This window comes from Xenia sp. Carnegie-2017, unplaced genomic scaffold (genome assembly GCF_021976095.1).
Source record: "Xenia sp. Carnegie-2017 unplaced genomic scaffold, XeniaSp_v1 HiC_scaffold_24, whole genome shotgun sequence".
NCBI classification, from domain to species: domain Eukaryota; kingdom Metazoa; phylum Cnidaria; class Anthozoa; order Malacalcyonacea; family Xeniidae; genus Xenia; species Xenia sp. Carnegie-2017.
The window spans coordinates 13,949,175-13,976,785 of NW_025813487.1; the positions used below are offsets into that span (position 1 = coordinate 13,949,175).

Consider the following 27,611-nt stretch of genomic DNA (forward strand, 5'->3'; position numbering starts at 1 on the left):
TTTTCATACATATACCATATATATTCTTTTGCAAAAAATTGTCATTCAAACTGCTGGCATCCTTTGTAACAAATAGAATTCACTTTTTGGTGAATCAAACATGGCAACAGACTCGTGGAAGGTACTTTCTACTGCTTTTTGTTAATAAAAAATTTACTTTCATTTCATTTTGCTGTTAATGTTTTCTTACTAATTAGAAACATTCTATAATGTTTTCCTACTAATTAGAAACATTCTATAACGTTTTGTTACTACTTAAAAGCATTCTATAATGTTTTTCTACTAATTAGAAACCTTCTATAATGTTTTCTTTCTAATCAGAAACTTTCTATAATGTTTTCTTACAACTTAGAAACATTCTATGACATTTTCTTACTACTTAGAAACATTGTATAATGTTTTCCAACTAATTGGAAACATTCTATAATGTTTTCTTACTACTTAGAAACATTCTATAATGTTTTCTTACTAATAGAAGCATTCTATAATGTTTTCCTACTAATTAGAAACATTCTATAATGTTTTCCCACCAATTAGAAACATTCTATAATGTTTTCTTAGTATTTAGAAACACTCTATAATGTTTTTCTACTAATTAGAAACCTTCTATAATGTTTTCTTTCTAATCAGAAACTTTCTATAATGTTTTCTTAAAACTTAGAAACATTCTATGACATTTTCTTACTACTTAGAAACATTGTATAATGTTTTCCAACTAATTAGAAACATTCTATAATGTTTTCTTACTACTTAGAAACATTCTATAATGTTTTCTTACTAGTTAGAAACATTATAATGTTTTCTTACTAATTAGAAACATTCTATAATGTTTTCCTACCAATTAGAAACATTCTATAATGTTTTCTTAGTAATTAGAAACACTCTATAATATTTTCCTACTATTTAGAAACATTCTATAATGTTTGTTCATCTGAAAGTGTATTTGCATGATATCTAAAAGTTTGCCAAAAATGTTTTTGATTTCAATAGCCTTTGTAGAGGAAGCTATGACCATTTTGGTGTCTTATTTTTTGTTCTGGTCAATTTGAAAAGCTTTCTATTAAAACTTCCATTCGGACTGTTTGCCCCAGTAATCTACATTTTAAGATAATTCTAATGATATCAACTCCCATTATTGGACATAGTCACTTAAATCTAACATGACAGATATTGTATCAATTTTTGACCTAAGATTGTGAAAATACCTTCAACTGAAATTCGCGTGCCCATGTGTGTAATATTAATTTGCACCCTGTTTCACACATTTGAATTCATTCAACCACATTTGAATTCATTCACAAATGTGTTTCATAAAACACATTTGAATTCATTCAACCACATTTGTATACATTCATCTAAATTTGAATACATTCATCAACTTGTGTACATTCAACCACATTTGAATACATTCATCTACATTTGAATACATTCATCTACTTTTGTGTACATTCAACGACATTTGAATACATTCATTTACATTTGAATACATTCATATACTTTTGTGTACATTAAACCACATTTGAATACATTCATGTACATTTGAATACATTCATCTACTTTTGTGTACATTCAACCACATTTGAATACATTCATTTACATTTGAATACATTCATCTACTTTTGTGTACATTAAACCACATTTGAATACATTCATGTACATTTGAATAGATTCATCTATTTTTGTGTACATTAAACCACATTTGATTACATTCATCTACATTTGAATACATTCATCTACTTTTGTGTACATTCAACCACATTTGAATACATTCATCTACTTTTGTACATTCAACCACATTTGAATACATTCATCTACTTTTGTGTACATTCAACCACATTTGAATACATTCATCTACATTTGAATACATTCATCTACTTTTGTGTACATTCAACCACATTTGAATACATTCATGTACATTTGACTGTATTGAACTACATTTGACCGGCAACGAGTGCTTTGACATCAACATATGTATTAATGACATCTTCCATAATGTTATTGATATTTATTCCCTAAGTTCATCCCCTCTAAAAGCACATTCAGTCTTTCTTCTATAACATTTATGCATGTTTTTTTGCAGCAAAGTTATTGCTTTATTGAGTGTGCTGAACAGGATCTTCCAGTGTTCTTTCATTACAGTCAGTACAAAGGACATTCAAGTGAACTGGAACTTGGTGGTTTGTAAATTTTGCTTATTTTCACCCTTCAATGACCTTTATATTACTTGTTATGTGTGCAACTACACCATTAGTATTATATTGTTTTTCTGAAATGTTGATATAATTTCATTCAAGTATGAGGCTTGTTGCCTTTCTGCTATTTATTAGGGGGAACATGCTTTGTTGCTTCGTAGCTAGAGGTAATTCTCTAAATTATCAAAAACTTTATCTTCTATAACATTGTTTCGTCCAGGGGCGGATCTAGAGTATGTCAAATCCGCCGCGCGACTGATGTTTGAAATTCAAAAATTACCTATTCATATTAATTAAAAATTCATTAATTATTCTTACTTGAATATCGCATTTACTTCGTGATGAAAATCCAGCTTTATTTATTATTGAAAACTAATGACAAATCAATGAATATCTCCTTGGTAACCAGATCAGTTGAATTTTAATTGACCTGGAATAACCGACTGATAAGCGGGGTGGCTTGACTGGTTCGACATATAAAGGAGTCTATGAACGCCAGAAACGCTATTTTATTGGTCAATGTCCAGATCAGTGGACAGTCTGGAATAATCTCGACCGATAATAAGGGTGGCCGGACCTATAAGGGAGTCCAATTGCTATCTTACAATTGGCTCATTTGAATTTTTGTTTTATTGTGATTGGTTTGACCGATTTCGACTGATAGCCTTCTGAGCTAACATAGTCAAGCGTGGTGTCTGGAATGCGAGATAGATCATCACCTTGTGATTCACTATAGCGTGGTTTCTAAAATCTGTTTCATTGCATTTATTTTGAAAATCGTTTACAAACTACAATGTTAAATATTGATATGTATGCTGCTGTTCAGACTGCAATTTCGCAAGAGAATGATAAATCTCTGAATGAATTGAAATTGCGTTTGAATGAGGAATATTTTGGGGCGACTAAAATGTCGAGAGAGGAATTCTTATTGCTTTAGAAAGACGAAACATCATTGAGCAGAGAGTTCTCAGCAGAAATTTACATCCCCAAAATCGTGCGTAAGCAACACGAGGACAAAGGAAATGTATGCATGGCTTTAAGGTATCCAAACCATTAATATCAATTTATGCGACTATGAGATGTGGTTTATGTCTATTGACTGTTGTATAAATTTTAATGAAGCAGATTTCATTTTGTGCTATGTTAGATATTTCCTGGCCAGTTAGTTAAATTTTTGTTGGAGGACTTATAGGAACACGACTTTTTTATTCAATTTAGATCAGAAGTATCTGGCAACTGTCTCTACAGTTCAGTGTCATTGCTTTTGGCAGGTGATAACAGTTTATTGCATATTTTGAGGCAGTTAACATCACTTGAGCTGTTTTTGAATGCTACTTTTTACTGCCAACATCCTTTATTTTCCTCAATTGTTGAACAGCATAAAGAATTCAACAACACCTCAAAGAATATTTTACCTTTGACAGTATCTCAAGACTGTCTAGATTCTGGTTTTGTAGGTGTTGATCTTGTCAAAAAGGAGGCCTTTTTGAATTGTCATGACCAAAAGTGGTCATCGTTTCTATGCATTTTAGCTCTTTCTTCTGTGTTGGAGACAAAAATTTTTACTTACTACCCAGATTGTGGAGAGAGAAGGCCTAAATCAATATTCAACTCTCTTGTTTGTCCAAGAAGAATAGTTAAAGAATCAGCCGATGCAATTCATCTTTTGTTTTGTTATAAAGGGGTAGTTAAATCAGATCAATGTTTCCAACCTAATCATTTTGTTCCTCTAGTTTTTTTTCCTAGCAAAACTAAAAGGACAATTTCTGGTCCAACATGCCCAGTGCCTTCAAAAAAAGCAAAAGCTGAAAAAAGTCTGGGAAAATCAGTAAGTTTTTTCAAAAATGGAAAAACCAGAAATCATTACAAGTGAGGTTTCTTGTACTAGGGTTACTGAACAAACCATTGAAGATTTACAGGTAAAGCCTAACTTTATTCACAATTTTGATGTAGCTACCTACTACAAAAGAGCTAAAGTTTTGAAAATGTCTGATATTTGTTTGCTTATTAAAAATGTTTTTAAACCTGATGAAAATTACACTTTTCCTCCTTTGAGTGAGAACAATAAAAGGTCTTTTAAATATGAATGGCTCAAAGATTTTACCTGGCTGTGTTATTCACCAAAAGAAGATGGTGCTTATTGCTTATCATGTGTTCTTTTGGACATCAATTCCCAGTAAATGCTCGAGAATAAACAATCTATTTCGTTCACCTTTTCGTCATTGGAATGATGCTGTAGGTACATTTAGGCGACATGCTGGAAATTGTAAGGGGGAAAAAATGGGACTACATGCATCTACTTCTCCAATTTTGAATAATATATGCTCTCAAATGTCAGGTGTAGCTCAACCCATTGAAAATATCTTAGATACTAACATAAAACTTGAAATTGAGCAAAATAGGAAAATTCTTAAACAAATTGTTGATACAGTTCTTTTTTGTGGAAGGCTTGGCATTGGATTACGAGGTCATCGTGACGATGCTCAATTTCACCCAGAGGTCGGTTGCTATTCAGTCAATGGCAATGTTGGTAATTTTGTTGAATCTTTAAATTTTAGAGTTAGAGCTGGTGATCAAACTTTGGAAAATCATTTGCTCAAATGTGGCAAGAATAAAAGTTATATTTCCAAGACCAGCCAAAACAAAATCATCAACTGTATTGGTCAGGTAATATCAGAAGATATTATAAACGACATAAAAAAATAGATATTATTCTATCATTGCAGATGAAGCTGCTGATTCTTCTCACAAAGAGCAATTGTCCCTTGTTCTACAGTTTGTTGGCTCTTCAATGAATGTTAAAGAAGAGTTCATGTGTTTCCTGCATTGCAAATGGGGGTTGAGTGGTCAACAACTTTCAAAGCTTATTTTAGAAACTCTAGAGAAATTTGCCTTACCCATTATGGATTGCAGGGGACAAGGTTATGATGGTGCAGGGGCTGTTTCTGGGCATATAAATGGTTTAGCAGCCCACATTTTAAGAACTAATCCTAAAGCTCTTTACACTCACTGTTACAGTCATCGACTAAATTTGTCTGTCTGTGACACTCTTTCTAACGTTGAAATTAATAACATGTTATCTGTTGTTTCTCAAGCTGCCAATTTTATCAACATATCACAGACACGCAACATACCCTTTGCTGAGCACGTTAAAAAGTCAGATGTTCAGACCAAGAAGGCAAAACTGGTAAGTCTTTGTAAAACCAGATGGGTTGAGCGAGTTGACAGTCTTGACACGTTTCAACAGTTGTTTATCCCTTTAATCGACACTCTTCAGGACATGATAAACAATGTAAGCGAGGTGAAGCCTTCCCTTGCTGCTGATGCTTCCCAGTTACTTTCATTAGTTACTCAATTTCATTTTATTGTTGCGCTAGTTATTACAAGAAATATTCTTGATGCTACTCTTCCAGTCACGCAATTGTTGCAGGGAAAAACTATTGATGTTATGGATGGTTTTCATTTGATAACCACTTTGAAGAATGATGTAGCCAACATGAGGAAAAGCATTAATTTTTATCATAACACTTGGTATGAAGAGGCTTTAAAACTTGCTGAAGAGGTCAACGTTCAAGAAACAAAAAAGCGAATTGCTGGAAGACAAACTATGCGATCTAATCCCCCCAGTCAATCATTCAAAGAACATTATAAACTAACCATCACTATTCCTTTATTAGACTATCTTCAAACATCTTTGAGCACTAGGTTTAACTTGGATAGTGTTAATGTGTACCGCGGATTATCTATCGTTCCCGTCAAAATGATGACTCTGTCGGACAAAGGAATTGATTGGAAAGAACAGTTTAAAAGTGTTGCAAAATTCTATCATGATGACTTGCCCAACCCCCTTGGTTTAGATGCTGAATTAAGGCAATGGCGTTTATACTGGGAAACGCACAATGGGCCTTTGCCAGAAAACATCGTCAAAACACTGAAGCATGTAACATTTCCAGGATTTGAAAATATTAAAGTTATTCTTCGCATTTTAGGTACACTACCAATCACCTCATGTGAATGTGAGAGATCAATTTCAGCACTGAGGAATCTAAAAACCTACCAAAGGAGCACTATGGTAGAGGAACGTTTAAATGGCCTGGCTTTAATGCGAATTCACCCAGAAATTATTCCTGACATAGAAAGAGTGATCAATAAGTTTGCTGAAGGTAATACACGTTTGAAATTTGCTTAATGTGTTATGGCTACGTTACTGTAGAAATATTACTGACTTTGCAACTGGCTGCTTAATGCGCCGTTGCTGCAGAAATGTCTTACAGCACAACTGGCTGCTTAATGCGCCGTTGCTGCAAAAATGTAAGACAGCACAACTGGCTGCTTAATGCGCCGTTGCTGCAAAAATGTAAGACAGCACAACTGGCTGCTTAATGCGCCGTTGCTGCAGAAATGTCTTACAGCACAACTGGCTGCTTAATGCGCCGTTGCTGCAAAAATGTAAGACAGCACAACTGGCTGCTTAATGCGCCGTTGCTGCAGAAATGTAAGACAGTGCAACTGGCTGCTTAATGCGCCGTTGCTGCTAAATCAAAGACTGTCCATGTCCGGAATCACATTGTTGCTTTGCACTATGTGTTTCCTAGGCATGCTGAAGAGCCCTGACATTGGGCGAAACGGTCTTAGCGTGTTTGTCCTCAATATTTTGTAAGAAAAAATGAAAAACTGCAAATTCACTTTGAAAATTTGTTGTAAAGCTATTCCAAAACGCTGGTAATCGCATTTCTGGGACCCTAGGCTTCAACATTTTCCAGGGTGCCCTCGGACCCCTTACGGGCAAACGCCTCCGGCGTTCGCCGGTTTAGGACTGACGTTTGGAAAATCCTAGATCCGCCCCTGGTTTCGTCAACCAAACCACGGCATCCATATTTCCTAACATAATTAAAGTATTATTGTTGATTCGTAAAGGGCAGGATTTGACGCAAAAAAATTCTATAAAATGTTAAATAACTGGAGCAGATGGCATAAGTGCATGTTTTTATATACTCAATACACGCTACTGCACACTGGAGAAAACAGCTTTGGCCAGCAGTTACGAGTGAAACTTTGCGAAAACCACAACTCTGTTGTTCGACATACTCGTACGAATCTTAACTTTTCTCTGTTTGTTTAAGGTGTATTTCTGCAGTTGCCTTATTGTGTGTGTTTTTTAACCAAAGACGTGAAGACAATAAAAGAAGAAAAGGTAATATGCAATAAATTTCATAGGGAGCGGTTATCATATTCATACTTTAATTCATAAATTTATATATTCATATGTTGCAATCCGTGATCACAATTTTAAATTCTTTAATTCTAACAATAAAAGGACAAAAGGTAAGATGTAATAAATTTCATTGGCTACAGTTGATGGTAAAACGAATGTTTGTTTATCCTCGTTGCTTTGCTAACATTTAACCTTTTAAGTCCAAAGTTTATTTTAGAGAAAAATGAAATAACGAACAATAAAAAAATAAAGTTATGATAAAAGCCTACCTTTACTAAAGTACTTACAAGTCATATATCAATTTAAAGCTAATATAATGAAGAATATAATTGTAGTGTTCAAACTAGGATAGAATTCGTTTCCATGACGACACAAGGTGTCAATTACCAAAGTGATAATATGTTTAATTCTCAGCAATTACTTATTCTTCGAAGTCTCTTTCTATCATATGTGTTTGCGCAAATCTCTCAGTTACATCTTCCACTGTAATTTATTTGATGAAAAATTTGAAAGAAATCCACTTTCAATTTTCAATTCAGATAAATAGTCACTGTCAGCAAGTAGTCGGCAAATAACGGAAAACAAAGGAATAACGGCAAATTTTAAAAAATGTAAAAAGTTGCATAATATTTCCACGATTTGCAATAATATTTCTGTGAAATTTGTAAAAAATTTTGTTGTAAACAATCTCATGAAAACGTTAAAACCCAAACCTCCTTAGCTGCTCTTATTATCGATTTTTGATTATTTCGTCAGTTCTTCGTCTCCAATAAAAAAAAAGCTCCGCGGTGCATGTAATATAAACATCCAGCGCCTTTTTTAGCACTATTTCTTGATCATTATCTTTTGAAATTTGTAATTTTCTTAATTTCTAAACTGTAACTTTTTGAATTTATTTTTATATTCATAGAGAGAATTTTTACATCGTATAAGGTCCCTGATTGTGTCTATAGTAATTAATCTGCATTGATTTAGTTTGCTTTGGTCTCATTTTCTTCACTCACTTAGCACCATCCAATTAACAGCCTTTTTTCATTGTTCAATACATCTCTTGAAAAACGAGAAGTTGTACTATAGACCAAACAGTAAGAAGGATAAAGTATTAATTAAAAGATAACCAAGTAAAAAATTTATTTCCACTTACCACTATAAAAGCTACACTGTATTTAAAGTCGCTATACCATTGACAGAGCCGTGAGCCATATGAATTTAACTTAATCCATTTCTCAACAATTTTTTAAACTAGCCAGTTTTGCTGAACTGGATTTTTTACATAATGGTCATATACTGTCCGTAAGTACGTTTTGATCGTAGGCTACTTGCATTACAGATGTAATTGTGACGATGTCGTCGTCGATCTAAATATAAGTTTAAAGCTTTCTGTGATAGCTCATGTACACAAGGGATATACACTCATCCAACTATCGATTTTATAAAATGAAAACAATAAAACTGATGAGGTCTATAGCCGTATTTGCATTAGCCAGTGCAAAACAGTTCTGAGCTGAATCAATCAAATGAATTAAAACAAACAATTAGTCAAAGAGAACTTCCATGTCGATCATGGAGACATTTTTGAGGAAAAATTAAAATTAAAACGTTTGTTTTACACTTGTCTGTTTTGCATTGTTGTAATTTCATGAAAGAAATAATAGATATTTTTCGTATTTCGACTGGCCTATGCAAACCTCGGACAACTCGACCACAGTCTCCTGATCTACTCCAGTCTTCCAAATGTCTCCTCGGTTTTCATAGGCCTCTGAAAACAAAATAAACATCTTTTTTTATAGTTAGTTTACAACTTTACTTTATATTCGTAGAACTAAGCAACGATGAGTTTAATGATGTGGTAGTTGATGTGGCTGTCATATCGTCAAGGATTCGCCATGAAAATGGGTTGGAATGAAGAACTTGAGTTTTGTGAGGAAGAATGGAAGAAATTTGTCGCGGACAAAATTAAAATCAATTTGAAATGCAACGATACTCATACACGTTGTTGTGTTGAAGAGAAGAAATATCTTTTGGAGAGATTTAAAATGTTTAGTGAGATATGTCCTCTTGAAGGTAAAGTAAATATCCGTTTCACTTTGCAGAGCATTAACTGGCTTTGTACTTTGCAAACAATCCCAAACAATCCCTATTTAAAAAGCGGCAAATGGCTCCATGTTCTTTATAAGTTGGTCAAAGTGGGGTTATATCCCTTGAACATGTCAAAGTACTCAATTGATTTGGATACACTAGCTTCAATGCATTAACACAGCATAATCTCTCGTCCATTGTTCATCTGTTTAGTACAACGTACAGGAAAGCAATATGACAGTACACCCAAAAACAATAATACGTGCAGTAATATAAAAGAGTCTGTAGTTATTGTCTATTTAGGTTTACGGAAGACTGTCTATTAAATGCAAATAATTTGAGATATTTTGTTGCAAAATGAGGGACACTTTCTACTTGCTCTTTTACTTTGGACAACCAGTTAAGAATAATTTTGTAAATGATGATCGTCCAGGTTAATAAAGTCCTGAGAAGGACTGTTTTTGATGTTGTTGACTGACGTTTCGGCAACCTTAGCGGTAGTCATCTTCAGAGTCAAATGAGGAGTAAACGTCAGGTTAGCCGTATTTGTTGTCTGGTTACGTCATTGTATTGTGTACAGGAAATGTGCAGGAAATGTGTATGTCATTGTGGATTAGTGTGAAGTGAAATATTTTTATTGTGATGTGTGATTTAGGTGTGACGTTTTTAGTGTGTGGGTGTCAATTGTGTATTGTCATTGTGAATTAGTTTGAAGTGTAATGTTTTTAGTTGATCGTTTGTTTGTATTGTGAATAAGTCGTTTGTAAGGTGCCGGTAATTGCTGTGATCTGTTCAGGGGGGTTTGTTCCAAGTTGGTATACCAACTTTCCAGCAGACAAAGGACGCGTGACTGTGGTCATGGACAGGAAAAAAAAATTTTTATATGTTTGTAAATGATGATCGTCCAGGTTAATAAAGTCCTGAGAAGGACTGTTTTTGATGTTGTTGACTGACGTTTCGACAACCTTAGCGGTAGTCATCTTCAGAGTCAAAACAAACCCCCCCTGAACAGATCACAGCAATTACCGGCACCTTACAAACGACTTATTCACAATACAAACAAACGATCAACTAAAAACATTACACTTCAAATTAATTCACAATGACAATACACAATTGACACCCACACACTACAACTAAAAACGTCACACCTAAATCACACATCACAACTAAAAATAAAATATTTCACTTCACACTAATCCACAATGACAATACACATTTCCTGCACATTTCCTGTACACACAATACAATGGCGTAAGAACCAGACAACAAGTACGGCTAACCTGACGTTTACTCCTCATTTGACTCTGAAGATGACTACCGCTAAGGTTGTCGAAACGTCAGTCAACAACATCAAAAACAGTCCTTCTCAGGACTTTATTAACCTGGACGATCATCATTTACAAACATATAACGATACTCCCGGGTTCAAACCATTTACTCAGTTAAGAATAACTTATTTTTTTTAGGGACATGTGGATGTAGCCCGATTGTTGTGAAATTTACTACCTTTGGAAATTATTATGATCGTAATTTTGGAATCGTAAATTGGGAAGAACCAGAAGACTTCACATGTTCACATAAGTACATAAATGAAAGAACAGAAAAATCAAGACGTTACTTATAAGTATGTTCTATACGGTGGAAAAAATCACACCTGTTACGTTGTCATCAACGTGAACAAAGGACAACGTAATCAAGGTACATACAAGGGTATGTATATGTTGTTTATTATCATGCTCAACTTCATCCAAAAATTGTTAAATATTTATCACGGGAGAATGTTTACATGTCACATCAGTAGAAATAAATTTCGTCGTATATTAACCCTCTGTATAATATCCCTGTACATATTTGCATACATCTCTCCTCTTTATGTATAAACCTGTATAAACCCGTAAAAAAAGCCTCACGATTTTGTATAACCCTGGGCATGAATTTTATTTTAAGTGTTTGGAATTTTAAATTCTGCAACTCTGGTAATTTTATTATCAAGAAAATTACTTAAATGAACTCCACCAAAAAAGAGTGTACAGCTTAATAAATTCACAATTCAGTTTTACATTGAATTATATTTTCCTTGTCTTCATGTTTGTATAATACTGACGTAAATCATCAACTGTTCCTGGGACACAAATTTGCATTCATGAAAGACATGGAAATATATACAGTTTAAGGTTCAAAGAGGAGTTGGCAAAGTTGATAAACCAGGTTCAGCCGACAATTATAAAAAATTTAAAAGGAAACAGGTTCCATAGGTGACCCGATATATCACTAAAATTGTGTAAACAAACGATAACTCTCCTCATTCCATCGTAACAGACCGTGCGCCGTAAAATTTGTATTAATTGATATATTACACTTTTCAAATTGTTTGTAAAATTTTTCGGTCTCCATGCCATTGAACTAAAATACATGGAACGCTACATCAAGCAAATAATTGAAGCCATATCTTACGCCACACACGCGAGATTTTACCCTGGACACGCATGTTTAGTGTTTCGAGATTCTTTCGCGGAGTAATAATTCATTGACTACATACGCATGTTTGGAGTAAAATCTCGCGTGTCTGGGGAAAAATCACTGCTTCAAAAAATTGTTAGGGTTTTGTATTACAGGTAGCGTTCCATGTATTTTAGCTCAATGCTCCATGCTGGATGCCTTAAAGTCTTGCATACGCCATTATTTTTAAAATGACTCTCAACAGCAATTGGTTTATTCAACTCTTTAGAAAGCTTGAATTTCAAGATGGCTTTTTTTTTGAGTGTTTTTTCCTATATTGATAGAATTCAGTATGCTAAATTATTTTTGATAAAGTCCTATTTTTTATATATTTTGTAGAGTGTGATATTTTCAATCATTTTTATCATGTATCATTGTCCTTTTTCAGGTATGAATGGACTTTTCATCAAACATGTTCAGTCAAGAAGTTGTGTTTATGATCCTTCAGGAAACTATCCTGGACACTTTCACTTGGAGTTAACATGGAATTGTTTTGACGAGACAGCTAATTTTAAATTTTTACAATCTGGCTCAATCTTGAAGCTGGATACAACAAGTTGTCTTGTCAGACACGGCAACGGAATTGGTTTGGTGTTATCTAATCGAAATTTTAGTGAAGAATGCAGCGCCAGCAATGCCATAACACAAACATTTTGGGGAGGTCTATTCTTTTCACGCTACAATAAATGTATGGCAGGACCTGGCGTCTTGAAACTTGTCAGTTGTAAAAATGAAGAAGATCAGCGATTCAATTTTGGCAAGTGAGAATATTCATCCAGTTAACGTATATATACTTAAACCCTGATTAAAAGCCACTGCAAGGCCGCAGATATAGGAATGGTGCCAGTGAAGTCACTGCCATCACACACTTTATTTTTATCAAATCAAGTTTTATTTTACAGGAATTTAGAGATAAGCTTGTATAGATATGAATTTACTTATTATTTGTGTGTCTTTAATAGGCTCAGTAACATGTGCTGGACAAAATATAACAAACGTCAGATCTTCTAATAATCAATATATGGTGATAAAAGTTGCAGAATATCGTAGATTAAGAAAAGGAAGCATTTCTGGCTCAAGTCTTGATTACAATTGTAGTGTTGATGTAACATGTACTTTAAAAATTACTGTGATGGTGAAAGAAATTGTAATATAACGGTTGATGATAATCATTTCCCTTCAAATATTTGTCCTGGTTTGGAGAAATATCTTTACTTTGAATATCAATGTAACGACACAAGTATGCCTTACTGAAAAATTTGCAATCGTAAGTATTATACAGGCATATTATATTTTGCTGATGATTTAAGTGCTTTGGGACAAGTTTTGACCTTAATGCGCAATGGTATGGTGTTTATTTTTAAACTATGTGCGTTATCAATTTAGAAAAATTGAAACAAATTTGAATTTTCGTCGGGTGTCTTCACCACGCGTTGTTTGTTTATGCTGTTTTATCTCGTATGGTTTAATTTAGTGTCTTTAAATAATATGACATTAAAACTTGTGTCCTCAATATTTTGCTTCAGTTTAAACGTTTGGTAAATTTTGTGTTTTTAGTTTGTTAATGCAAACTTTGTTCATGGAAACATCTCTTTTTCCAGTCGTTTTGATTTATCAAATCTACTTCTTTTTTAAAACCTTTTGGCCATTCTATGTAGTTCAAAAGTGACATTTACAATTGGATTTGTATTCATATTTTCATGAATTCACACTACAGAATTTTCATATACACTGCATATATATACAAATATATATATATTACAATTCATATGAGTTGATATTTTCATCATAAATTTCAAATTTTCCAATATTTTTTAACATTGAATTATTTTGATGTGACAACTAATTTTAAATTTTTACAATCTGGCTCAATCATGAAACTAATTACAAATAATTGTATTGTGAGACTATTCAACGGAATTCGTTTGGGGTTATTTCATAGAAATTTTAATGGGGAATGCGGAGCCATCAATGCCATAGCCCAAACATTTTGGGGTGGTCTATTCTTTGCACGCTATAATAATTGTATAGAAGGAAATCCCTACTTGAAACTTGTTAGTTGTAAAAATGAAGAAGATCGGCGATTCAATTTTGGCAAATGAGAATATTCATCCAGTTAACGTATATATACTTAGACTCTGATTAAAAGCCACTGCAAAGCCACAGATATAAGAAGGGCGCCAGTGAGGTCACTGCCATAACACTTTTCATTTTTATCAAATCACTTTTATTTTACAGGAATTAACAAATAAGTTTGTATGGATATTTTGTGTGTCTTCTATAGGATCAGTGACATGTGCTGGACAAAATATAACAAACGTTGGATGTCCTAATGATCAATATATGGTGATAAAAGTTGCAGAATATCGTGGATTGAGAAAAGGAAGCATTTGTGGCTCCAGTTATGACCACAATTGTAGTGTTGATGTAACATGTGACCTTAAAAATTACTGTGAGGGTGAAAGAAAAAGTAATATAACTGTTGATGATAATCACTTTCCTTCAAGTATTTGTCCTGGTTTGGAGAAATATCTTTACTTTGAATATCAATGTAACGAAACAAGTATGCCATACTGAAAAATTTGCAATCGTAAGTATTATACAGGCAGATTATATTTTGCTTATGATTTAAGCGCTTCGGGACAAGTTTTGACCTTAATGCGCAATGGTATGATGTTCATTTTTATACTATGTACGTTATCAATTTAAGAAAATTGAAACAAATTTGAATTTTCGTCGGGTATCTTCACCAAGCGTGGTCTGTTTATGCAGTTTTATCTCGTATGGTTTAATTTAGTGTCTTTAAATAATGTGACATTTAAACTTGTGTTTTCAATATTTTGCTTCAGTTTAAACGTTTGGTCAATTTTGTGTTTTTAGTTTGTTAATGCGAACTTTGTTCATGGAAACATCACTTATTCCAGTTACTTTGATTTACCAAATCTATTTCACTTTTAAAATATTTTGGTCATTCTATGTAGGCCAAAAGTGACATTTACAATTGCATTTGTATTCATATTTTCATGAATTCCCACTACAGAATTTTCATTTATACTGCATATATATACAAAGACATATTCATTACAATTCATATGAATTGGTAAGCTAAACGCAGCGCTCACCTGTAAAAAAACAGTATTTGTTCTGGTGCCATTAATGATTCACATACTCACTTGGACACATTTTGTTCTGATTCGTGTTTACAACACAAAAGTAAAGTTCTCAGTTCAACTTATTTGCTGCAGTTCATTATCGACTTAAAAATTAAAATGAAAAACAGTGCATACAAACTTTAACTGTAAATCTATAAGATACTGTGTCCATCAGAATGTGTAAAACATTTCTGGTTAAGTGCTTTCTGACTATAATTTTTTTAAGTTATTGTCACCTTCTGTGTTTTTCTGATATTCAAACTCCGTGTATATATTTTATTCATGGACGGGATTTGTCATATTTATGTTCATAAAACCGTTTCTAAAAACACAGATTTCATTTTAAGATATGCGCCATGATCAGATTTAAAGGAAAAAATAATTTTGGTTTGTGTAGTTATGGATGTACGCCTGTCTCAGTCGAATCTTCCGAACGAAGGTGTCGTGAATGTTATTACCAAGCTTAGAAACTTCACCATTTGCAACAAAGGTCTTTTGCACAAAATAAATACGATTATTTGTAAACAACTTGGTTATCCTACCGCAGCATCTGTGGAATGCTCATTGTCACTATCATCTTTGATGCATCAATCGTTTATACCTGGAAATGTCAAATGTGATGCTCGAGTGAATGATTTATCTCAATGTGCTATCATTCAAAATAATGATTGCTCTCAATACTCGTACGTTACATGTAAGTATTCTTGTTCAATTTTTTGAATGTGTTAACGTATTGTAGGACACATTCTTATGACGTTAGAAAAAGTTTTGAGCGAAGAATTTAAGGAATACTTTGGTTACTTTTGTTTTCTCAACTTATATCTGTCTTTTGTTAAGCATCGTGACTTACCTCTATCATCAAGACTTACATCTGTCATCGCAGTATCACTGTACTTTACACTGCCTTGGAGAATTTCACAATTCTTCTTTTACAAATATATCAAAATATAAACGATTGCTACTCTTGGATAATGAATAATTCAGACATGGTTGCTGCGAATACTGGGAATTAAATTATTTTTTTCTTGCTAGTTCATTTCGTGCTTCAAAAAAATGTCCAATTATCATTGCTCTGCACGATGATTAACGTTCACTCTTTAATTGAATTTATATCGCTACCGTATTGCTGTTATTTGACAAGATACGTACGGTTTCTTGTCATAGCTGGCTTGATTCCAACTGGAATTTAACCTTATTTAATAAAAGCATGCAAAATCAGTCGTATTCCTCAAATACTTCTTGTGCTCTCTCTTCCTTTCTCTTTCTTCAGACAACAATTTTTAATTTTTGCGATTTTTCGTGAATGGAGAAAAACATGGGATTGCATCATTGCTCTTTATCAAATCAAACATGTTCTAATGTTGTAATGAATTTTAACAAAATCCCTTTTCTATTTAAGGTCATGTTTGTGATAATCCTCTATTAAAAAACGCAGAAAAATTCCCAGATTCTTGGTTTACTGCCTTCCCAAAGAGTCGTAGTGCTTCTAAAGCAAGAATATCCAGTGGTAGTTCATGTTGTGCTCCTGCTGCAGATGGCAATTATTATTTTCAACTGAATTTCCCAAGTCTTTATACAGTTAACGTTATCGCAATCTTTGGTGACAGTTCAAGTTCAAGCTTCGTAACTAAATATCACTTGCAGACAAACATTGATGGTGTGAACTGGAAATCTGAAAAATCCCAGAATGTAAGGGTAGAATTTTCGAATTTGTATACTATAAATTTAATGGGAAATTTAAAAAAGGAATGAAGTTATAAACTAAGTAAACTTTTAAATTGCTATTTATATATAAGCTTGTGTGCAGATGTTGATTCAGTGGTGTATCCGGCACGCAAAATTGCTGGGTTCTATGTAAATTTCAGATCATTATCATAATTCATTTCTTTAGAGATCCATAGTTTTTACAGTAAGTGAGCACTGAAAAATTTACATATAGCACCAAAAAAATTAATGGACTAGCTACGTCACTGTGTTGGTTGTCTTGGTTACTCCAGCACTACGAAAGAATCTTGAATTTGATTATAAAGTTTAAAGCGATACATAGACAATGCATAAACTACTCTCCTCTGGACTGCGTTAAACAAACCTGGCTTTTCTCTAACCTTGCTCTGCAAATACACGAAAATTTTTTTTTTGTTTTATTCCAGATTTATCTAGGAAACAAAAATGGTTACAATAATGCAGCTATTGAAAAGTTTTCTGGTGGCCTTAAATCAAAAGCTTTGCGAATCTTTCCATTGAAATTTGTTGGTGCACCGTGTATACGAGTTGAAATTTGTGGTGGAGGTAAGAGGTAGAAAAAATATACCAGGTTTACTTTGCAATGTAAACATTTAATTATTCAATATATAAAGTTTTTTTCTCTGAGAATTAATTAAATAAGTATTAGTTGACAAAAGTGAACAATTTTTCATGAAGGCTGAAGTGTTAGTTTTTTTTCTCTAATGAAATAAACTTACTGAAACAAGCCTTTTCAACATGCAGTTAAGTTTAACACGTGTTATTGAAGAAAAAGCAGAAAGACTGATTTCATTTAAGGGCTACACATGATTCAGTTTGTAGATTTTTCTTTTATCGTGCAGACTTACTCCCAGACAAACCAACAGATCTCATTGCAACCAAATCTGCATCGACGTACCTCGAGATATCATGGAAACATCCCCAAAACACTGGTGTAAAACTTGGTACAAATATCTCGAATCCTCTCACAAGATATGTATTGATTTTGCTAAAGGATACTATGATTGTTTTCGATAAAACTTTGGAGGTAACTGACAAAAAACCGTACAACATTACGAATCTTGTTCCTTACGCAACGTATAAAGTTAATGTAACCGCTGGCAATTCTGAAGGCTTTGGTAGATCAACTACAGCTACTTTTAAAACTGCTGAAGATGGTGAGCTCATTTAAGTTTTTGTGTATGCATATCGGCTGTTATAGCATTGATGGTGTTATTGTCGTGGACGGGTTTTGAAAACTCAAATCTTTTCTGCTCGACATTTATTTCAATCATGTTTTTCTTATACTGTTGTCTATGGTTTATGCACAGGTTTGTTTAAGATGATAAATATATTCCAGTTTATTTATTTAGTGGCACCTGAACTGTCCACCAAGCAGATTGGAAGTACGTTGACTTATTTGTTGCAAAATCCAAATTTGGAATACCGGTAACTATGTATTTTATTAAAGCAAATTATTGTAAAAAAACTTTAAGGAACTTAAAAGTATTTTTTTAGTTTTTCGGATTCATGTCTAAGTATAGGACAGTTGGCTTCATGTGGGATTGAGGTAGTCTAAATATCTCTGTGGGAAAAGGTTTGATGACTCATCGCTTTTCTTTGGCAGTTCGGATGCATGCATAACATATATTTTAACGATTAACAAAAGCAGAGGTTACGTATGTATTTTAAAAAATGTTTTGCCTTCAATTTGCAGATATTTCTATGTAGTCGCGATGAAAAATGGCACAGAAGAGAGTCGACTGCCTTCTAACTTTAAAAACACAGACTTAATGACTTATTCTAAGGCCATATCTTCCACACAACCAATACCGTATATTGCTGTTGTAGTCTCTCGCAGAGACTTTACGCCTGATTTTACACTTGGTGATGGTGAAAACACAACACGGCGTTCCAATGGTGAAAATTATTATAATGGCCCGCTAAAGCCTGGCACTAGCTACAAAATATTTCAGCGCGTTTTCATGAATTATCATGTGCGACCATTTATTTACGTTTTCATCAGCATTGATTGCTGTAATTTTTATTCAAATATAAATGTTCACTTCGTTTCAGGATGATTACTATTCCACTGACTGGAGTCCAGTGGCAACAACTGCCCAAAAGCACAAGTCTTCAGGTTTGTGTTTGCTTTCAATAGCATAAGGGATGTTTATCGATGTCTAAAGTGCAATGATTCAAGATCTTTGCAAATTTCAGTATAGTGAAATACCTGAAAATTTTTAACGATGAATATAGATTTTGTTTGATGATACAGCCGATTTAATTCCAACAAATAACTGCCTTAGTGATTTTGTGTACCTCTTCTCTAATTTCATTGCGTTGCAAACATAACTTATACCATAAACTATGAATAGTTAACAGGGATGAATACATGAGGTGTGAGAGTGGTTACACCTTCAGCTTTAGAAAAATGATCGCTGAAAAACAACATTTGTTGGTAATGGTATGATTTGTCATTCATTTTTATCATGTAGACGGTGGAAACACTGGAGCTATTGCTGGTGCAGTTGTAGCTGCTGTTTTGGTCATTATTCTTGTCATATTGGGCATTCTTTTTGTTAGGATCAATTCAAACTCTGCTACCGTGCAGTGAACTGCGTATTGTAGTCATTCGACGGCTACTAAAAGTTCTCAAAAATGGGGGAAGTTGAATTTTTTACGCGATATTATAAGACGTTTTCTGAAATTTAGCGTACTATAAAAGAATATAATTAAACAAAAAATTTTATTTCCTTTTTAACTATAAGAGTGAACGAGAGTGAATGATTCTGAACAATATTTGAAAACAGTTGGAACATAACATCAAATTTTTAGACTAAGGATGTAGTCAATAGTTGAAATAGGATAATGGCTGTAATACTTTTTATCTAAATACATTAAATAAGAAATAAAGTTAAATTACAAACAAACAGTGGCGTAGCATGCTAAGTAATTTATGCATTTATGTATTTTGGTGTTTGTGAAAAATGTATGAATATATGCGCACTGTCATCTCTTAATTTACGTTGTACTTCGGCTGTAGATTAGTGATTAGCGAAGAAGAAATGGACTGGAAGCAACGACTCAAAATGTTAAAAAACATGAAAAATGTATGTTTCAGAAAGCTCGATTGCAAAACACATCCTTTGGTTGAATACTAAGGAAGGAGCCGAGTGGTTTCAAGTTAATTGGTGACAATTAATCGTTAATGAATAGTCTGTTGTTAACCCCTCTCCTCGTTTTTCTACACCGGCCTAAACACCACCGAAAGATTGATCTCTGTTTAAATGCGGCCATAATTTACATTTGCTTTCGAATTATGCTTTATTTACGGAAAATATCAACTTGTTACAAATACAAAAATACAGAGCAATTACCAGGGGCGGATCTAGGATTTTTCAAACATCAGTCATAAAACGTCGAAGGCGCTCCGCACCAGGGGGGGTCTGAGGCATTCTCCCCTGAGAAATTTTGAATTTCAGAGCCTTGAAAATGCCATTTTCAGCGTTTTAGAGCAATACAAAATGTATTTGTGGGCATCGTTTTTGCGTAAAAACAACACATTTTGGTTACGTTTTTCAAAAAAAAAAAAATGAAGTGAACAATACTTGAATGTTTTGCCAAATATTTAGGCTCATTATCATGCCAAATATATGGCTCATTAGCATGTCTAGGAACGTAAAATTTATTTTACAATAATGCTATTCAAAAACAGATATAGTCTTTAAAAATTCTTACCAAGTTTTCAGGCATAGACCCCCCCAGAGACCCCAATTCAAACCTCTATGTAATGAGTTAAGTTAGAAATTTGGTACTACAAGTGACAGTTCATAGATATAGAAAAGCTCAGACTTCAAACCATGCAAGTTTATTGTAACCCTTTACCCATCTCCACATCAGTGCCAGCAAATTCACTTTTTGAGAAAAACTCAAAATTTTTTCTGCCAAAGATTAAGCAAAAATTAGAGTGAAAATTTGCAGTTAAGGACAGCTTAATGCCATAAATGTTTATTAGGCATTTCACTAGACTATTATCTCCTGTAAGTATATGCAAGGTGTGCTATATAGCAATCACTAGTAGCATTGTATTTGCAAATACAAACAGAATGTAACCAACATGTCTTTAATTATATAATTACATGAATGTTAAAATTGGTTCATGTGTCATGCTTACTGGTTATGATAAATATCTTTTCATATGATCAAAGCTTGTTTAAATGTAAATCTGAAATAATTTAGTTTAGAAATTATAATGATCATCAGAAAAATTACCTAGTGATCATGAAAAATACTTTGCTGTTTTGCCAAATTTCAAGGTTTATCTGCATACATAGAAAGACATTTTTACTTTATAGAAAATGCTTTTCATACATCAATAGCCCTTTGGAATTTATGGCAAACAATCTGGTATGAGCCGTAGATTAACACACCTTTACATCTCTACATGAGGTGTTCAGTTAGAAAAGGGGACAATATGTGACATGGGACAACATTTCATGTATGTGAAATACTCAGGTTTAATACCATTTCAGTCAAATTGTCAAAATAAAAAGCTTCATGGATCAGAAGACTCAAAATCACAGGTTATAGTAAACAGCTTCTCATGAAATCAATGTTAGTTTTCTCAAATCTTAAACAATATGTATTAAAACTGTCCAATGATTGAATGACCAATGATCATAAACTGAAAAGCCCCAAACATTTGTTTATGATAAAGTAAGTAATAGTATGGCGCCTTATGGCCACAGATTTTTTGTCCATTGAAATATATTTGCAGGAATGTAGGATTTCGCTGCCGTATAACGGCCACGATTCCCCAAGCACTAAAGAAATCAGAGCTAAAAGTCCTTCGGCAACAACAATTTTAGAAGCATCAATCTGCTTACCATACGCCATATTAACATAAATCGCATTACACACTCGCATAAATTGACTTTGATATATTACATTCATGCATACACTTCAGTTGTCCTTTACTTACGATTTTGGATGTAAATTTCCGCTGATAAAACTCAAAACAATGTTTGCTTTCTTTTGAACATCAATGACTGAAATGTCGCTCGCGAGATCGTCTTTGCCAAGCATTTGAAATTTATCCATAAATTTTTCACCCTCTTGAAAAAATTCACAGTTTGGACAGCAGCATTCATGTCAATATATGAATTTGTAAAAGATTTCCATAAATTCCATCTGATTGTAGTTTAGTTTCTATCATGCTTATAAAAATTACTATGAAAACGACCAACATTCAATTCAGACAGTGAGCTTGACTATGTTAGTTCAGTTGGCTATCAGTCGAAATCCGTCAAACCAATCACAATAAAGCAAAAATTCAAATGAACCAATTGTAAGATAGCAATTGGACTCCCTTATACGTCCGGCCACCCTTATTATCAGTCGAGACCATTCCAGACTGTCCACTGATCTGGCTATTGACCAATAAAATAAGCGTTTTGACGTTCATAGACTCCTTTATCCGTCGAACCAGTCAACCCCGCTTATCAGTCGGTTATTCCAGGTCAATTAAAATTCAACTGATCTGGTTACCAACGAGATATTCATTGGATTAGTCATTAGTTTTCAATAATAAATAATGCAGGATTATTATCACGAAGTAAATGCGATAAGAAAGTAAGAATAATTAATGAATTTTTAATTAATATGAATAGGTAATTTTTGAATTTCAAACATCAGTCGCGCGACGGATTTGACATACTCTAGATCCGCCCCTGATATATACTATTATATTTTTGCTCAAATCACTCAACTAAATCAAATACAAACACTATTCCACTGTTCTGTAAATAATTTTTCTCTTCAGCGGCACTAACAAAAAATAGAAAAGAAATCCGCTTGAGATTTTCAATTCTTATGGAGTATTCATTGTCAGTTAGTACTTCACGAATAACTGCAAACAAAGGAGTAACAACAACATTGAAAAAATGTAAAAAATTGCAAAATCTTTCCACGATTTTCTGTGATACTTCTGTAAGTTTTTATAAAAGAATTTGAGCAATCTGAAGATAACGCTGAAACCCAAAACTACTTAGCTGCCTTTAATATCGACGTTTATTTATATTGCGAGCACTTCCCCCCCGATAGAAATAAAGCTCCGCTGTGCATGTAATGTACATATCTAAAACTAGTTTCAACATTATTTTTTGTCATTATTTTATGAAATTTTTATGAATGGGTGGGACACATTGTTTCATAATTTCTTGAAGATTGGATGCAATCCAAGAATTAGCGTTTTGTTTTATTATTAATGCATTAGGGATATTTAGTCTAAACGTCCCTAATGAATATTATGATGAGGAAATATGTCAGTAAACGTCTATGTGATAACAAAAGATCTCGAGGCAACCATGTTATTACATATGCTGTTAATGACTTAATGTGGACGATGACCATATATAGTCTCTGATTAATAACAATTCATGTCGGCGGCCATTACAGGTAATTTTACAAACGTAAACAAATTTCGAAAAGCAAATAGCAAAAATTTTGAAAACAAAAATAAAACAGGTATGAATGCCAACTTTTACAAAACAGCGAGGACAAAAAAGTAAAGAAAGCTTCGTTTCAGTTAAAATAATCCTTTATAACAAACCTTTTATTATATTACCTATTTCGTTTATTCGCTCTTCGAGCCTGCGATCTGTTCATAAATAATTAAATGATCCGATATTTCTCTTTAAGACTTCACAATTAGTAAAGGCCTTATAATACAACTAATTTTAATGTGATACTTCGAAATTTATCTGTTTCTACATGTTTTCGGTGCACTTGTTCACATCAGAACGCAGACTTAAGGACAACACTTAACAACTAATTAAAAAAGCTATACTACGAAAAAAACTGTAAAAATTGCCTAAATTCAAATCATCATATCTAGTTTTATTTTAGTTTGATATAATATCCCAGAAAGTGGCCGTCCAATGCATGAACTAAAAGTTTCTCATATACCGAGTTAAAATTCATATCCAAATGATGTTGTTTTTGATTCTTTATGCTAAACCCAATCGCTTGAACATTATTTAATAAAGAAGTCATTATTCCTTGAAGCATTGTTTTTCATGTCATTTCGAACTGTATTTGCACCGCTGTCGTATTGTATCCATCGTTTAAACAAACACCTAAAGGCAATAAAGGTACAGCTGGTATTACGTAGTAAATTGTACTGTATAGTTCGATCAGACACAATTTGTTGTATTTAGGGCCTAAAAAATTGCTATAGATGTCAGCAAATTTGAATTTACTGATGGTAAAGTTGATAGTCTCAAACTTAAAATACGTTTTATTTTGTAACAATATAATTTTTCGTCATTAAGCACTTGAAGTCATTAACCTGTTTTGCCGTGTTTGCCCACATTAGATGCATTATTTGTGCTTCGTTGCTTCGTAGCGATAAACAAAGGTAATTCTCTAAAATGTCAAAAACTTTATCTTCTATAACATTGCTTCGTCAACATACAAAAGCATCCAAATTTATAAACATTTAAAGTATAATAGTAAATTCGTAAAGGATAGGATTTGACGCAAAACAAATTCTATAAAATGTTGAATAACTGGGGCAGATGGCATGAGATTTTGTATATACTCAATATGGCACTGTGCATTTGAGGAAGTCGACAGCCTTGGCCAGCAGTTGCAAGTAAAACCTTGCGAAAGCCACAACTCTTTTGTTCGTCTGACTTGAACGTATCTTAATTTTTTTCTGCTTGTGTAAGGTGTATTTCTGCAGTCGCCTTATTGTGTCCGTTTTTCAATTAGTAAAAGAATAATGGTAGGATAGTAAAACGGAACTTTCTTTATCGTCGATGCCATGTTAACATTTAATACTGCAAGTTTCTTCCACCACTGAGTTTCATTTACCACAATATCTCTAAGCTTGATGTAGGATTCGTGACAAGTTATTACATTCATATTTTGAGTCATATATATTATTATATTTTTGCTCAAATCACTCAACTAAATCAAATACAAACCCTATTCCACTGTTCTGTAAATAATTTTGTTCTTCAGCGGCACTTGCAAAAAATAGAAAAGAAATCCGCTTGAGATTTTCAATTCTTATGGAGTATTCATTGTCAGTTAGTACTTCACGAATAATTGATAACAAAGGAGTAACAACAACATTGAAAAAATCTAAAAAGTTGCAAAATCTTTCCACGATTTTCTGTGATACTTCTGTAAGTTTTTATAAAAGAATTTGAGCAATCTGAAGATAACGCTGAAACCCAAAACTACTTAGCTGCCCTTAATATCGACGTTCATTTATATCGCGAGCTCTTCCTCCCCAATCGAAAAAAAGCTCCGCGGTGCATGTAATGTACATATCTAACACCCTTTCAACGTTATTTTTTGGTCATTATTTTTTGAAATTTTTAATTTATTTAGTTAATTTTTCAACTGTAACTTTATGAATTTGTCAACTGAGTAATTTAGCTGTTTTATAGCTTCTAATGTGTTTAATTCGATGAATTATAAAATTCGAATGAAAATGCAATACGGGTATAGCTATAGAGACAATACGGGTATAGCTATACAGCTATCGAGTCTGCGTTACAAGAAATTGTAAAGTACTTTATGAGTTCAAAGGTTTTTTACATGTATCATGACGTGACGGGAAATTTAATGACATTACTAATGGGAAGCTCTGCATGCACAATTGTTATTTTCGTATTCAGAGAAAGAATTTTAACATCGTCCTGTGTTTTTAATCTATTGTATCTAAAATAAATGATCTGCATTAATTTTAATTTAATCTCGCTTTCTTCGTTTCCTTAGCGCTATCCACTAAAAAGCATTTTTTTTCATCAATTAATAAATCTCTTCAAACAACAAAAGTTGAAATTTAGATTGAATTGAGTAAGAAGAATAAAGCACAAATTGAAAGATAACCAAGTTACATTATTTTAAAAAAATTATAACCACCTACATATATAATAGCTACAGTGGCTACCATTAAGAGAGCCATCATTCAGCCATATGAGACTAACTTGATCTAATTCTGAACAGTTTTTCTCGCTACACAATTTTGCTGAAATGAATTTTTTAGATAATGCTCATATATTGCTCAAAAATGCGTTTGAATCGTGATCTGCTTGCATCACAGATGTAATTGTGACGTAGTCATTGTCGGTCTAAATATAATTTTAAAGTCTTCTGTGATAACGTACATACATCCAACAATCAATTATAATTTAGAGCTTTACTGTATATCCTTGGATCTATGCAATGATGAGTCTAACGATATGGTGGTTATTTTGGCTGTTATTTGGTCATGGATTCACAATGAAAATGGGTTGGAATGAAGAGCTTGAGTTTTGTGAGAAAGAATGGAAGAAATTTGTGGCGGACAAAATTGAAATCGATTCGAAATGCAAGAATACTCGTACACGTTGTTGTGTTGAGGAGAAGAAATATCTTTTGGAGCGATTTAAAATGTTCAGTGAAATATGTCCACTCGAAGGTAAAGTAAACAACAGTTAAGTTTACAATAAGTACAGAACATCAACTGGAAATGTACTTGGCAAACAATCACAACACTTATATTACTGAGGTACTGTTTAATTCAAATAACGCTAATTGAAACCGTGTTCTTAGAAAGTGCAATAAAGTAAGGTACCTAAAGTAAATGTTTTGAACACGTAAGGTACATGTTAAAGTACTCAACTGATTTGGATACACTAGCTTCACAGCATTGACGCAGAATAATATCTCGTTCATTGTTCCTCTGTCTAGTTACAAAAGCAAAGTGATATGACAGTAGAGTCAAAAATAATAATATATGCTGTTATATGATAAAGTCTGTATAGTTATTGTCTATTTGGGTTTAACAAAGACTTTCGATTTAATGTGAATAGTTTGTAACATTTTGTGGCCAAATGAGTGTCACTTTCTACTTGTTCTTTTTCTCTGGACAACCAGTTAAAGATAACTTAATTTTTGTTAGGTACATGTGGATGCAGCCCGACTATTTTGAACGTTACTGCTGTGATATTCAATTATACTAATGATGCATGGTTAGAGTGGAAAGAACCAGAAAACTTCACGTATTGGCATAAGTACATAAATGAAAAAAAGTTAATGTCATCTCTTAATCCTTATGGTAGATTTGGGATCGGACAATACAAGTTGCCTTTCCATTATGATTTATACGGTGGAAAAAGTCACACTTGCTATGTTGTCATCAACGTGAACCAAAAACCACAAGGTACATGCAAGGGCAATTCATTTTAGTTTCTCCTGTGTCAGTTTAATTTATAGTGCACCAATGTGATTATAGTGCTTCATATTGAATTTTGGTCAAATCCATACGGCACTTTGACATATATTCAATTCATCATGTACGTATACTCTTATGTGATATTTCTTAGCAATTGCAAAACTAATAGAATACACCCCGGAACAGCCAAACATGTTTAATTCGTCATACATATGTTATAATGTTAACCTGTAAAAGAGTAAAAGCTCTATTCAAGAGCGTGTCTTGGTTATTTTCGGGTTTATTGATTTTATTCATTAACGATCACGTTGGAAGATTTTGGTTGTCTGTTAAGGGGTGTGACGGTTAGGGTTAAGGTGTTCATATATTGATCTGTGCTAGTTGAGCTTTATTATTATAATACAACGGTGATGCAATCTTGACTGTGATTGTCTAAATGCCTTCAAATAATTGTCAATACACTATCACCTTGAAAAACATTGAAAATTACCTGTAGGTGACGAATTTCCTTTATG

The 27,611-nt window shown here is 33.2% G+C and overlaps 3 protein-coding genes and 2 long non-coding RNA genes across 5 annotated transcripts in view; 4 read left to right on the forward strand and 1 right to left on the reverse strand.

Moving 5' to 3' along the window:
- The window catches only part of LOC124450288, a 76,608-nt gene that overhangs the window by 39,320 nt on the left and 9,677 nt on the right, over window positions 1-27,611 (forward strand). The gene's annotated exons all lie outside the window — the stretch shown is intronic.
- On the forward strand, window positions 2,858-3,981 carry LOC124450307. Its single transcript, XR_006949933.1, has 3 exons — window positions 2,858-3,233; window positions 3,411-3,463; window positions 3,926-3,981. It is a non-coding gene; the product is annotated as an uncharacterized LOC124450307 (long non-coding RNA).
- On the forward strand, window positions 4,372-6,376 carry LOC124450297. Its single transcript, XM_047000935.1, has 3 exons — window positions 4,372-4,859; window positions 5,288-5,379; window positions 6,182-6,376. Exons 1-3 carry the CDS (start codon window positions 4,473-4,475, stop codon window positions 6,204-6,206), a joined length of 504 nt encoding a protein of 167 aa, XP_046856891.1. The 5' UTR covers window positions 4,372-4,472; the 3' UTR covers window positions 6,207-6,376.
- Window positions 8,247-8,906, reverse strand: LOC124450308. The gene is made up of 2 exons (XR_006949934.1): window positions 8,552-8,906; window positions 8,247-8,478 (listed from the first exon to the last, which is right to left on the reverse strand). It is a non-coding gene; the product is annotated as an uncharacterized LOC124450308 (long non-coding RNA).
- On the forward strand, window positions 10,879-19,795 carry LOC124450290. Its single transcript, XM_047000921.1, has 11 exons — window positions 10,879-11,199; window positions 12,377-13,255; window positions 14,273-14,578; window positions 15,538-15,834; window positions 16,540-16,829; window positions 17,291-17,429; window positions 17,726-18,040; window positions 18,236-18,311; window positions 18,580-18,859; window positions 18,939-19,002; window positions 19,361-19,795. Exons 4-11 carry the CDS (start codon window positions 15,540-15,542, stop codon window positions 19,477-19,479), a joined length of 1,578 nt encoding a protein of 525 aa, XP_046856877.1. The 5' UTR covers window positions 10,879-11,199; window positions 12,377-13,255; window positions 14,273-14,578; window positions 15,538-15,539; the 3' UTR covers window positions 19,480-19,795.

Coding starts and splice junctions, on each gene's coding strand:
- LOC124450290 (XM_047000921.1), top strand. CDS start 15,540: ATGGATGTACGCCTGTCTCAGTCGAATCTTCCGAACGAAGGTGTCGTG. Junction 18,312..18,579: donor AATCCAAATTTGGAATACCG/GTAACTATGTAT, acceptor TTCAATTTGCAG/ATATTTCTATGTAGTCGCGA. Junction 18,860..18,938: donor GCGTTTTCATGAATTATCAT/GTGCGACCATTT, acceptor ACTTCGTTTCAG/GATGATTACTATTCCACTGA.
- LOC124450297 (XM_047000935.1), top strand. CDS start 4,473: ATGGGACTACATGCATCTACTTCTCCAATTTTGAATAATATATGCTCT. Junction 4,860..5,287: donor TCATCAACTGTATTGGTCAG/GTAATATCAGAA, acceptor TTGTTTCTCAAG/CTGCCAATTTTATCAACATA. Junction 5,380..6,181: donor AGACCAAGAAGGCAAAACTG/GTAAGTCTTTGT, acceptor TTCGCATTTTAG/GTACACTACCAATCACCTCA.